At 25.9% G+C, this 13,719-nt stretch overlaps 7 protein-coding genes across 7 annotated transcripts, besides 14 other annotated features; 2 read left to right on the forward strand and 5 right to left on the reverse strand.

Moving 5' to 3' along the window:
* Window positions 1-197: 197 nt before the first annotated feature.
* On the reverse strand, window positions 198-2,798 carry CMU_003440 (dynamin family protein; the record flags this gene model as incomplete). Its single annotated transcript, XM_002142827.1, has 3 exons — window positions 198-1,531; window positions 1,681-2,517; window positions 2,621-2,798. 3 exons carry the CDS (start codon window positions 2,796-2,798, stop codon window positions 198-200), a joined length of 2,349 nt encoding a protein of 782 aa, XP_002142863.1.
* Window positions 611-639: a sequence feature (AT_rich).
* Window positions 1,039-1,059: a sequence feature (AT_rich).
* Window positions 2,529-2,559: a sequence feature (AT_rich).
* A 285-nt stretch (window positions 2,799-3,083) lies between the features above and the next one.
* Window positions 3,084-3,632, reverse strand: CMU_003450 (ADP ribosylation factor, putative; the record flags this gene model as incomplete). Its single annotated transcript, XM_002142828.1, has 1 exon — window positions 3,084-3,632. The coding sequence occupies one exon, from the start codon at window positions 3,630-3,632 to the stop codon at window positions 3,084-3,086; it is 549 nt and encodes a 182-aa protein (XP_002142864.1).
* Window positions 3,633-3,817: 185 nt separating this feature from the next.
* On the reverse strand, window positions 3,818-4,914 carry CMU_003460 (uncharacterized protein; the record flags this gene model as incomplete). The annotated part of the gene is made up of 2 exons (XM_002142829.1): window positions 3,818-4,191; window positions 4,320-4,914. 2 exons carry the CDS (start codon window positions 4,912-4,914, stop codon window positions 3,818-3,820), a joined length of 969 nt encoding a protein of 322 aa, XP_002142865.1.
* Window positions 4,915-5,109: 195 nt separating this feature from the next.
* Window positions 5,110-7,683, forward strand: CMU_003470 (uncharacterized protein; the record flags this gene model as incomplete). The annotated part of the gene is made up of 2 exons (XM_002142830.1): window positions 5,110-7,243; window positions 7,490-7,683. 2 exons carry the CDS (start codon window positions 5,110-5,112, stop codon window positions 7,681-7,683), a joined length of 2,328 nt encoding a protein of 775 aa, XP_002142866.1.
* Window positions 7,425-7,488: a sequence feature (AT_rich).
* Window positions 7,684-7,738: 55 nt separating the features above from the next.
* Window positions 7,739-7,805: a sequence feature (AT_rich).
* A 59-nt stretch (window positions 7,806-7,864) lies between these two features.
* CMU_003480 (uncharacterized protein) lies at window positions 7,865-8,325 on the reverse strand (the record flags this gene model as incomplete). The annotated part of the gene is made up of 2 exons (XM_002142831.1): window positions 7,865-8,181; window positions 8,238-8,325. 2 exons carry the CDS (start codon window positions 8,323-8,325, stop codon window positions 7,865-7,867), a joined length of 405 nt encoding a protein of 134 aa, XP_002142867.1.
* Window positions 8,326-8,363: 38 nt separating this feature from the next.
* Window positions 8,364-8,415: a sequence feature (AT_rich).
* Window positions 8,389-12,486, reverse strand: CMU_003490 (telomerase reverse transcriptase, putative; the record flags this gene model as incomplete). Its single annotated transcript, XM_002142832.1, has 1 exon — window positions 8,389-12,486. One exon carries the CDS (start codon window positions 12,484-12,486, stop codon window positions 8,389-8,391), a length of 4,098 nt encoding a protein of 1,365 aa, XP_002142868.1.
* Window positions 9,273-9,314: a sequence feature (AT_rich).
* Window positions 9,985-10,042: a sequence feature (AT_rich).
* Window positions 10,417-10,480: a sequence feature (AT_rich).
* Window positions 10,985-11,008: a sequence feature (AT_rich).
* An 86-nt stretch (window positions 12,487-12,572) lies between the features above and the next one.
* Window positions 12,573-12,728: a sequence feature (AT_rich).
* Window positions 12,729-12,875: 147 nt separating this feature from the next.
* Window positions 12,876-12,926: a sequence feature (AT_rich).
* A 112-nt stretch (window positions 12,927-13,038) lies between these two features.
* On the forward strand, window positions 13,039-13,719 carry CMU_003500 (ubiquitin carboxyl-terminal hydrolase family protein; the record flags this gene model as incomplete). Its single annotated transcript, XM_002142833.1, has 1 exon — window positions 13,039-13,719. A coding segment is annotated over one exon (681 nt), but the record flags the coding sequence as incomplete, so codon positions are not given.
* Window positions 13,238-13,279: a sequence feature (AT_rich).
* Window positions 13,493-13,534: a sequence feature (AT_rich).

Raw genomic sequence — 13,719 nt, forward strand, 5'->3', positions numbered from 1 at the left:
AATACCAAGATACAATCATTAAATTTAGAACAAATTGATTTTTATTGTGAAGAATTATTGAAAACTGTAGAAAAAGATACATCTATAAGTGATAAATAAAAGTGACTAGTAATGAGTGAGATATTTCAACTTTAATATATATATTACTTTGTCTTTTTAAATAGAATGTATTGAATCTGTATTTGACACTAAATTATCTAATTGATGCAAAATATCCTTAATTCACGGATATATTGATGACAATTATGCCTCTTTTCAATAATTACTTCATCTTCTTTAAGTAAGGTGTCAAATAACTCTTCTTTATAAAGTTGTGTAACTAACTCGCGTTGTATAGAATCCTTAATTGTATTAACCATAAAGTACATAATAGCTTTTGGTACATAATCAGCAATATTTTTGCGAACAACATTAAAGTATGAAACAATGAAGAATTTGATAATTTCAGCCTCTATTTTTTCACGTTCAGATGGATCTTCAGAAGTTGCAACTATATCTGGAACAATTGGTAATGCAATTTTCCCTTCATTATTATTTTGGTTAAATACACTTTTTTTGAGGGATATACATTTATTTGTATTAGATGAAATATCTATATGATCTATAGTTGTATTATTATATATTACATTATTTATATTAGATGTATTAAGATTTGTTGTATTTGCAATATTTTTTAAAGTCTTTGAAATAGTACTAAATAGTGTACTTGAATTATTATCAGAGTATGGATTAGCTGAATTAAAGGTACTTTTACCATTTTCTGAATCTATTTCCACATTATTTAGATTTAAATTACTAGGTTCAGATACACTTTTAAAGAAATTTTCAATATTTTTATCTTGTTTGTATGTTGGTGTATTTATATGTTGAAGATCACAATTTAGATTATTAGTGATATTTTTTGTAGTTGTAATTACATGGTCTAATACATTAGATTCACTTAATTTTATATTTTGCATATTTTTATCAAAAATATTAGATAAAGCAACTGCTCCACCAATGAAATCAGGATGATTTGTGTTAATATAAGCTAATTCCATATTAATTAAATTAATAATAGCTTCATTTGTAGGTCTCAGACTATTATCTAATAAATTATTTACTACATTTGTAATGTTTCGTTTTAAATTATAAAAATGCATCATTTCTGGCAATTTGCATTGTTCCACAAGTTTTTTAAGTTCATGATATACCTGTTCTACACAGGTCAAGGATGGTTGAAGTAGTTTAGCTATCTGTATCCTAGCTAAAACTTCAAAAGCACCTTCAGGTACAAATAAGGATGATTTCGTTCCTGTTGAATTTTTGATAGCAGTTCTAATCTCACTATCTGATAAACCTGAAAGGGGATCAAAATTAAATAATGTTTGACCAAACCAATTATGAAATATATAATTAAGTCTAGCACCCCCAGATAATTTAATTAAACCAGTATGATAGGATGCTTGTCCATCAATCATATCTTGAAAACTACGTGAGAATTTAGAAAAACAATTTAATATTATTGCACTTTTGTTGTTCAAACCACCCTCTAAATGATTACCAGATGGATTCATAGATATTCTGGTCAAACTTTCGCTACCTATAAAAAAGGAAAAGAGAGATTTGTGGTTTCTATTAAATTCAAGGGTATTTAACAAAAGATTAAAGATCACCTATTAATTTGTATTCTCAACTTACCAAAATTACCTAAAATATCCATATGGTTAATTTCACCATATTTTTCTAATTCCTTCTCCTTATCCCTAATTATTTTATTTGCTTGTTCATTTAATTGAGGTAAGGAATCTTTAATATATTCTAATAATGTAGATTGTAACATTTTTGCTAAGTATGTAGTCCCACAACGATAAGCAATATCTTTAAATTGTGGATTAGATTCAAAATAGTTCTTTTCTTCAATAATAGACTCATCTATACTTCTATATGAATTTGATAGTTCTTCCTTTAAATCTCTACACATAACAGCAACATAGCCTCTCCTTAAAGGATAAGATTTATTATTAATTACTTGCATTGTATTATTATAATCATCAATAATATCAATCTTAGTTAATACTCCAATTGTACGAATTCCTTCTGGATCAACCTCTCTAGCTACATTTAAGCTATCAGAATTTGCAATATCTGTATTAGCTGCAGTTACAGCTAATATTATACATGTTGAACGACGAATATAAGGCATTACAATTTTTCGTATTTGAATATCTATATCTATTGGTTGACCCTCGACGGGTACTTTTGTTAAACCTGGAAGATCAACTAAAGTTAAATTTATTACCCTTTTTGAAAAAATTCTTAATAATATGGGTGTAGCAGATACTGACTTTTTATTTCCAATTAAGCGAATTGTTTCATTTTCTATTTCCTGTCTCACTAAATCAAAATCTGTGAATATTTTTCCTTTCTTATGACCAAACTCAGCATAATCATCTTGATTATCCTTTATCTGTTGAAGCTGTAATATAAGTGGCCTTCTTGTTACTATCCCCCTGCCTCTAGGTAAAAATCTTCTACCTAAGAGTTGCAAAATATAATTATAATTAATATAAAAAAAAAGACCTCCAAATAATCAGTATTAAAAAAGCTACTGATATAAAACCAAAATTTTATTCCTTACCTATAATAAATTCAAGTAAAGATGATTTACCTACAGATTGTGCACCTACTACAGCAATTTGTGGGAGATCTATAGTCAATACTTGTCTATCACTATGTATATCTTCATTAGAAGCTCCTAAACTTAAAATTTCCAAAATCTCCTGTAAACTATTAGTTATTGGTATAAGCCTCTCCATTTTATCAGTTATTATTTCTTTAATATAAGTATAAAACGGAACTGTACAGCTTCACAATATATTCCCGCCTTACACTTTTATTAGATATTTCTCTGTAGATGCTAATAATTTGTGCAAATCATTGTGTTTCAAATATCCCAAAGTAAATAAAATGATTATTACTTATAGATCTTAAATTAAAATTTAACAAATCAATATTATACTGTTAACCAAAAAAAAGGTGAAAAAGTCTTAACTAAAAGAGGTATGATAGTGATCAATTACCAATTTTTGTTACTAAGCCCTCTACGAGGCTATTTTTTCAAGATTCCTAGCTAACCAATCCAAACCCTCATACAAACCATCACCAGTCGTAGCACATGTTGATTGAATATACCAATTTCTATGCCTTATTGAGCTAAGTTGTAACTTCTCAGTTACCTCTGTAACACTCATCGCATTCGGCAAATCTTGCTTATTAGCTAAAACAACTAAACATGCATCACGTAACTCATCTTCACTTAACATTCTCATAAGCTCATCACGAGAATCATTAATACGATCTCGATCATTACTATCAACAACAAATATTAAACCATCAGTATTAGTATAATAATGCCTCCATAATGGTCTAATTTTGTCTTGACCACCTACATCCCATACAGTAAATGATATATTTTTATATTCGACAGTTTCTACATTGAAACCAATTGTTGGAATAGTTGTTACTACTTCACCAAGTTTAAGTTTATATAAAATCGTTGTTTTACCAGCTGCATCCAAGCCGACCATTAGTATTCTCATTTCCCTTTTACCAAATAGACGATTCCATATTCTTGATAAAGCTAAACCCATTGTATAAGAATTATATGATCGTCTTTATTCCCTATATATATTAATCAATTACCTAATATATGTTTTATTATTCTCCAGGGTTCCTATTTTCTATTATATAGCTAAATAATATTTACCCTCAATATCGAGTGCATCAATTGCGTCAAAAAATACCGCTTAATTATAAACTGACAATATTGCTTTGTTTAATATGGGTTTTCTTGTATAAATACATATTCTTGTGTATATGCAGTACTATCTGAAGTACAATTCTTTGAGCAGGTATATATTGAGACTATTCCAAAATCAATTGTAGAAGGCAGATGTCCCAAAATAATAATTTCAGGTTGTATTTGGAATTCAAATATACGGTCTTCACCACATTTATCACATTTTGGTACATTTTTTTGTCGTCTTGAATGATCAGAAAACCATAATATATCTCCACCATAGTTATATCGGATTATATGTTGTCTATATTTTTTAGAACAACTTATAAACTCATCAAAAGCATAATCGTTGACATTCATATTTTGTATTTCATTAAAGGCATTCATTTCTGATTCATCTAAATCGTTATCTAAGAAGAAATAACAAAATCCCCAAAGTAATCAATTAAATTCAAAGTATATTTAGTATGATATCTTTACTTACCTGGATCATGTAATATTTTTTTATAGTAATCTGATAATAAAGTTGATTCACGACATTCCACTTTTTCACTTAAATCTTCTTCAGATACATCTTGATCATCGATTGTATCACTATTATCTGTTTTATTATCTGAAGACTGATAATCATCTCCAAATTCTACTACTATTTCATATTCTGGTAATATCAACTTCTTTGGGCTTTGACTAATGCAGAGAGTATGATTTAATTCTTCATGAGATATTTTATCTAGAGGTAAACCACATATATTACAATTTAATTTTGAGTATTCATCATGAAATATCTCTGCATTATATTCAATAGGAGGTTGATGGGGATTTATATCATAGTAAGGATTGTTTCTGGGTAACTGACACCTCAATGCCACAATACTTGAACTACAGTGAACACAGATAAATACAAATATTGTACGGTGAAATAAATCATCTCTATCATCTATTGGTGCATATATCTGTAAAAAAAAAGTCATCAATATACCACAATATTCACAGTTTAAATTTTTAGCATTTGGTAAATACTGAGGATTTAGCCATGCAGGCTTTCCACCATATTTTGATGGAAAATATTGACGACATAATATTTGTTGGTTACTTGGTTTCTCTAAATAGCCAATTAATAATTCTCTGCCCATATATTTTTCGAAAATTAGTTTTAATATTACTAGAATAGTTTAATGTTAAAATATAATTTGGCGCTTTAATATTTGTAACGGTATATTAAATTTCTCTAAGTGACATTTTATTTAAAAGAAAGTTGAAATTATCTTTTGGGAATTTCAGGATTTTTTTAAAATATATGGGGATAAAGATTTAGATTATAAGATATTATGGATACTACACTTGAGATTTATTCACTACCTCAATTACAAAATAGAATTAAGAAGGATCCTGGAGCTTATTGGCCAGATTTTGAGCTACAGTTACAACATTTTTACTCAACTTTAGATATGTTTCGATTAAATCCTAGAAATATTCCTAAAGATTTTCTACAATTAACTATTTTTATTGCTCATACATCTCCCTACTATGCAAAACAGGGAATATGCGAAGTATTTATTAATAAATTAGTGTTTGAATTAAAAGAAAATGGATCTATTTTATCTCCTGGAATAAGAAACTCTTTTGTTGGATCTTTGATACTTTTATGTAATCAGAGGATCATTGATATTTTATTTTTATTACCATTATGGTTTGATCTAATGAGATTACCAGATCGTGCATTACGTAGTAAGTTATTGAAGCATACAACACTTTGTATAATATCTGCAAACAAAACTATGTCCTCAAAAATGAGACGTAAGAAAATGATAAAAACGAAGATTATAAATACTTCATTTACTACAACATCAAATTTGAGTATAGTTACTGGTTTATCATCTAATATAAAACCCAATTGTTATAATAAATCTACTTTATTTAATTTATCAAAATTCAATAATACAATCTTGAAAAATTTAAGAGAACGATTAAGTAATTCAATAGATACTAGTAGAGCTCTGGCAATATTAATGGAAGTTTATAGACAGAATACTTGGAAAAATGAAATAACAGTTAATATTATTGCTAACTGTTGTATAGAATCAAATTCATCAAAAATTGTAGCTACTGCAAGTAGATTTATTTTAGGTAAATATTGGAGTATAGAAGATTTTGATAATGAAACAGATGATGATGAAGCAACAGAAATGACTGCAGAAGCAAATCGTGCAATGAGATCAGCACTAATAGGTATGAGCAGTCAAAGTAAGAAGAAAAAGCTTGAAAAGGCAAAGATTGCATTAAAAAAAGCAGAGAAATTTAATAAGAAGAAATTACAGGATAATTCAAGTATTAATCAATGTATTGATATGATTATTGATCCACAAACATTTGCAGAAAATTTATTTCGACGTGTAGGGCGTCATAGTGATCCATTTGAAGTACGCCTTGTATTAATTGAATTAATATCCAAATTGATTGAAAGACATAAGTTAATAGTATTGAATTTTTATACATTTTTAGCAAGATATTTATCTCCTAATAATAGGAATGTGACATCAATACTTTCGTATTTATCACAAGCATGTCATGAACTTATACCACCAGAAGAATTGTCAATTATCATTAAGACTTTGATGGATAATTTTGTAAATGAATGTAAAAGTCCAGAGGCAATTACAATTGGTTTAAATTATATACGTGAAATATGTCAAAGGATTCCCCAAGCATTAGATAAAGATAAACTGGCTGATCTTGTAGGTTTTCGTACAATGAATAATAAGAGTGTTTCATCAGCAGCAAAAGCTTTAATTAATTTGTATAGACAAATTGCACCAAGTATGCTTCACCGTTCTTTATTAAATAAAACTGCCGCAGTTAATTTGCAAAATGGCAAAGTACAAGAATTGCAATATGGACAACTGAACTTGGAGACTTCTATAGATGGTATAGAATTACTAAATTTGTACAAGAAAAGAACTAAGGGTAAAGATGACTATAAAGAAGATTATGAAGATGAAGAAGTTTGTGAATCAGAAGTATATGAAGAAGATCTTGAGGAATTGAACAGTGATGATGGTGACGACAATAATAATGAAGATTATATAGAATTACAATATGATCATGATAGAATTTCTGAATATTCTGATATTGATTCAAATTCAGTTGATCTTTACAAAAAAATATCTAGTAATTTAAATATTGCAACTGAAGAGATTTTGGGACAAGAAGACTTTAAACTAATTAAAAAACTAAAGGCTAGAGTTGGTGCTACTGAAGCATTGGGTATAAAACAAGATAATATACCTATTTGTTCAGATCTATCAGAATCTTCAGAATCTGAAAATGAAGATAATCAAGACTCATCTATAACTGAAGAACAAATTTTTAAATTCCAAGGTAAACAGAGCCGTGAAAAGAGAATTGCTAGTATTCTTAAAGGACGCCAAGATAGAGAATCATTTAAAGAAAAAAGAAAGAGAGGTAAGTTTTATTCACTTTATATATAGAAGTTTAAGCACAATAAGCCGGCTGCCTTGTATTTATTAAGTTATAAGTCAGTGACTCATGAAAGGTTGTTGAGTCTAGTGCAAAAAAAACTTTTGGGAAGTTATCACTTTGTTAGGAATTATGCTTTCTAAAACATTTGATGATACCCTTACAGTATAAATAATTTAATTCTAAAAATTTGTGATCTATTTAACTTTAACTTATTTAAAATTTTTTTAGAATCTGAAAGTAAGAAGCAAAGTATTCCCCAGATTGTAAAGAATAGAAATAAACCAATGATGATGGTTATTAAAGATCGATTAATTAGGAAGAAACGTAGTGAAGATGCAGGTGTAAAGATGAGAAGACTTAGAAGTCATATTAAAAATTTAAAGAAACGTACTGGTGGAAAGAAAAGATTTAGGAAACAATAAATATTGGGAAGTTTGAAACTTGTGTTAATGATTAGAAAAGATGTAAAACATATAGATTAAAACTATAATTAATTCTTATTAATTGTTAAAAATTAATAATAATATATACTATTTAAAATTTTGCTTCGAGTCATACTTAACAGTTAAAAGAAAAAAACCTAAACATTGAAATTATAAGTTTCTAAGTAACTTTTCTTAACCTCTTTTTATTACGATATAATTTTGGAATATCAGAATATTGAGAAGTTACTATACTACTAACTTGTGGTGGAGTATAAGAAAATTCATCTTTAAGAATTTTTGAGGCTATTGCTAGTTTTTTCCCAAAGCTATTAAATGTCATATCAAGACCCAATGAATTACATCTAGGCTTAATAGCTGTCAATATTGCATCATATACTGCACACTTTACACTTAACTTTAGCTCTAAATTACTTGAATTTTTCAAGTGTAACATTATATTTGATATACACCCTTGTGATATCCATTCAAATATTTCTGATGCAGATTATAGTTAATTCATTTACAATTAAAATATGCTATTTTTAACTTACTAAGAACAAATTTCGGATTTATAAATCCGAAGTGAACTTTTTTTATTCTCTTAATTGTAGCCAACAACTTAAGAGTTGTAACATACATTATCGTCGCAATATTTTTGTAAACCTAAAGATAACAAGTTTATTTGAATAATATATATATATATTATAAATAATTTATCATTAATATTAACTGTAAACTTACAGTATCTTTTGCATTAAGTTCAATATCAAAGTTTAATCCATTTCTGATTCTCATATCTAGATATGCCATTATCCTAACCCCTACTACAGACCACATATATTTACCCTTTTGACTTAATGGATTTATTAAAATATTTTTCCATTTATTCTTAGAATTACTATTAATTATAACTAAAGATATTGTATCCATTATACTAATATGATGAACACTTTTCCATGGTAATGGCATACATTCTAATCCATTAGGATCAGAAGAAAATTTCATTCCAGCCCAGGTAACACTGTCACATATTTCACTCTCTGTGTTTTCTTTCCATTTAAAATTTGTTGTAATTTTATCCTCAGTTAAATTTGAACCCCATGTATGCTTGTTACATAATATATCCAAAAATTCCAAAGCACTAGATTTATTTGTACTAAGAAAAAGGAAATCATCTACCCATCGTAATAATAGATTAGGTGAAGATTTTGTTTTGTATATATAATCTTCATTATTTATAACTAAATCTCCACATTTATCTTCAAATTTCTTATCTTTTTCTCTATAATTATTTAAAGTAGATTTATTTTGTTCTAGGATTTTAGTAAATTGTAGTTCATCAAAACCAATAGCTAAATTAGCCTCATTAGGTATATTTTCTTTATTATAAATACTCTCTATATTTCTTTCATCAGTTCGAAAATTCGTATCTAAGCTTATTGCACTTTTCTTTATTCTCTTTATTTTATTGTCTTGGTTATAATTATATTCTACTTGAAAAGAATGTTGATTATTCTCTTCTAAATAGTTATCAGCTAACATTCGCTTATTATTAGAAATACTTAACGTTTCCACTTTAGAAGTTGAATTTAATTCATTATTATAATGTATATTTAATAATTTTAAAACATCCATTTGATTATCAAGTCTACCATAATACAAACTACATAATAAATGTGAAAGTACTGATCCTTGTGGTATGCCACGATTTTGTTGAACAACATGCCTAATTGATGCTTTCTTCCTACCTTTTATTCTCCATTTCCTAGTAGATGTCCTCAATTTCATTAGATTATAACTCAGATGAATTTTTAGTAATTTAATTGCATCAGACCACTTAATAGTACGAGTTGAACTTAAATCAGTTAAGAAACCACACTTTCCACATCCTAAAATACTTATAGTAGGTATAAATATATTTTGACTTATCACATGATGAAGTGAATTTTTATTTAATGAATTTGAACCTTTGTTATATTTATAGTTCTCTAAATTATTTTCTGATGATTTCTGATTACATCTTGAATTATATTCTTCATATTCTATTACTGGAACTGTTTTTAATTTACCTTTAGAAGTCAAAAAATAAGGTTTTGAATTTTCATTTATACCTATAATACCTGTTGATATATTTTCAAATGGAGGTAGTGTATATGTTTGAGATAAAATCCTGTTATATATTGTAATTAAAGGTATTTCAGTAGGTAAAGATATACCTTCTAATATTTCAATTATTTTATTTTGATTTATATTCTCGTAACAATTATTTAAATCAGCTTTTACCATGTAGACTTTTGGTAATAAATTATAATTAAATTTATATAAATTTAAACTAGTTGTAATATTATTAATTAATCCTTTGTTTACATTATATTTCCACCAATGTTTAATACATTTATGTATATCACTATAACGTATAATTGAACATCCAAGTAAATTAAAGGTAGGACTATGAAAAGAATAATTTGAATTTATTTCATATAATAAATATGTTCTAATTATTCTAGCTATATAAAATAATACATTATTTGCTGATGGACGTAATAAATCAACTGTATTATTACTTGAGGGTCTCCATTTATTATTATTTGTATTAGAATAAGTATATTGATTTGATTTATTACTTTTTATTTGAAAATTCTCATAATTCTGAGATCTCCAACGATTATTTGAACTCATCCAAGAAACAGGAGTATCTCCACCAATCCAAGGTGAAAAAGAAAAATTTCCATTATTATTTTGTTTTTTATTATCTTCTAAATTTGTTTCATTTAAATTTTTTAATAAATATATACCAGAACCAGCTCTTGATAAATTTAATATTGGTCTCAAACCACGAATTTTAGGAATCCATCTTAATCTAGGAATATTATCAACACATGATATATCTATTTCTGAATAATTACAATTATCTTCAGATTCTATCATAGAAGATTTTTTAAAATGCAAATCAGCAATTCTAACAATTTTTATCCAAGTAGGATAACGGAAATAGCATAATTTACTACTTCCTTCAATATCTGTTACATAAAAATGTCTTCTTATTATTGGAACAATTATACTTGTAATAATAAAATATATAATTCTAGCTAAATATCTTTTTGCAATAGTAACCATAGATCTATATCTTTTTTTATATTGATTATTTCCTTTTTTATTGTCTTGAATATTCTTCTTAATCTTCTCTTCATATTTTGTATAAATTCTTCTTACCCAATTTGATATTTTTATCTTTGACATTATTTGATGTACTTTTAAAGTCTCTCTAGAATGTAAATTTACAATTACAGGTAATTTCTTATTTAAAAAATATTTAAAATTACTTTTAGTTCCAAACAATTCTCGAGGCACTATCATCTTTAATATATATCTAAGAAATTTAATTACATTTGTATTAGAAGTTTCATATTCTGAAACAGGAAGTTTAGCTATATTCGATAATTTTAATTTACTAATTTCAGAAGAAATTGGGCATATTTGCGCAAGTAATCGTAATGTAGAAATATCTCTACTATTTTCTAATAATTTCTGAAAAGAATCCAATAAATTTGAAGCAATAAAACATCGAACTCTAATATTCTTTTTTGCTATATATTCATTAAGAATATTCATAGTATTATTGTGATCATATTCTGAAAGAAGATAATCAGAATATAATACAAATTTTAATAATATTCTTGCTCCTATTTCATTTGGAGGTAATAAACGTAATAGTGATTGACAAGGTAGTCCACCTTTACGTGGATATTGATTATTATACATCATATTACATTGTATTGGTATTTCAATACTAAAAATAGACATATTTGAATTAAATATACCATTATTTTTATTTTCTATACTTTTTCTAATCCTTAATTTACGATTTATAGACACTTCTCTTATTTCTTGTTTTTCTGATAATAAATTTGGATTTACTCCAACTTTATTTAATAATCTTAACTCATCAATATAATCATTTGTTAAAAGTCTCCCACTACATTGAATATATTGAGAAAAAGCTTTTGAATTATGAGATTTACTTTTTTTATCTATAGAAACTTTCCTATATAATATACAACATACTAATATATATATCATACTTATTGGACCAATTCTATCAAGTAACTTTTGCCAAGTAATCTCATCAGATATTTGATCAATAAGTGGTATATATGATAATTCATCTAGTGGACTTGCAAGACTAAATTTTTGATAACTATCAACAATTAAAGATCTTTTCAAATTTGGAAAAAAATAGCATAAAATTAATTCAAAATTTTCCTCAGAAATATATTTCAATTTATTATAACTTGAAATTGAATATAAAATGTAATTCCAATCTAAATAGTATAAATTATTTAAATCCTTTGAGAATAATACAGGTATTTTCTTACTATTCTTTAAATAATGAATCACAGGATTTTTAAAATAATGTAATACTAATAATGTTGCCCACTTTAGTACTGTTAATATAGATAATGGTACTGTTTTAGAATTTATATTAACATTTTCTGATCTAGAATATACTCTTATAAAAGGATGTTTAATTATTCCTTCTGTTTCATTATATGTAAATAATTGACTTATCTTATTAAAACCACCCTTCAAATTATTTGGAATTAATGGATCTATAACTATTATTGAAGAATTTATTAACTTATATAAATCTTCATCTAAAGGTTCTAGCTGATCTTCTAAATTTATCCAATTATTAACTCCAAATGTTGTATCAAAATTAATAAATTTCTCACAATATTCACGTAGTGTATATACATTTGATTTTATTAGCGTTGCTAGAAGGTTTCTTATATTTTTCATTTTATAAAATTCCATATATATATACTCATTAATTTTTACCATGTTTAAGAGGGAAGGGGGGTACAATACGCGCCTTTACATTTTAGTTATAATATCAATATTAGTAAATTATAAATATAAATATGTATTAAAATTATATTAGGATAAAACTAAAAGAGTATATTAACACTATAATCAGATATTAAAATTAATTATTTATATCTTTACTATTATTTTATTATATTATTAATAATAATAAAATTGTGGGGAAACATGTTAATATATATGCGCTGATGTTCCAAATTTATTTAGCGCCAATGTGAGGTATTAATTTAAATATTTATTGGTATTATACCTTATACCATCACTTCTTAAAATATATCTCTTTGTATTATCTTAATTATTTCTACTATTTATTTATTTATAATAATATATAAGAGATACTATTAATTAAAATTATTCTAAAGAGAGAATATTCATATTCTAATACTTATAAAGAGAAGTAGTATGGTTATATTTATATACTAGTTTACTTTAATTAATAAGTGAACTTATCTCTTCATCCTATATTAAATGGGTAATATAACACCGGGATATAATGATTCTGAAATACTTTTTAATAGTTTATTACCACCTGGATTAAGGAATTATGGAAATTCTTGTTATATGAATGCAGGATTACAATTCCTTGTAAATCTTGATATATTCTCAAATATACATGGTATTATAGTGAATAATGGATCAACTCAACATATATGTAGAGAACTTTTAGATATATTACATAAAATAAGTAAATTATATAAATCTAATATTTCTATACAAACCCAAAACCTTTATAAGCAATTACAACAATCAAATCCCAATTTATTCAATCAGAAACAACAAGATGCTCATGAATTTATTATATATATCCTTGAAATTATTCATAATGGTACAAAAAAAATAACAAAAGAAAAAAATTTAACACATGATGAATTAGAAAAAATCAGTAAAAAAAGTACTAGACCTGGATTAGTATATTGGAATGAATATTTAAAAGTAAATAATTCATTAATAAGTAATTTAATATCAGGACAATTTAGAAGTAGAATTAATTGTTTAAAATGTGGAAAATTCAGTGATACATATGAACCATTTTGGGATATAATATTGGCATTACCAATTAATGAAGATAATATTACTACTATTGGTTCTTGTTTTAGAAAATTTTTTGAAGAACAGACTATACAACATGATAATGAACCTTCTACATAT

This window comes from Cryptosporidium muris, genomic scaffold (assembly GCF_000006515.1).
Source record: "Cryptosporidium muris RN66 scf_1106632353993 genomic scaffold, whole genome shotgun sequence".
NCBI lineage: Eukaryota > Apicomplexa > Conoidasida > Eucoccidiorida > Cryptosporidiidae > Cryptosporidium > Cryptosporidium muris.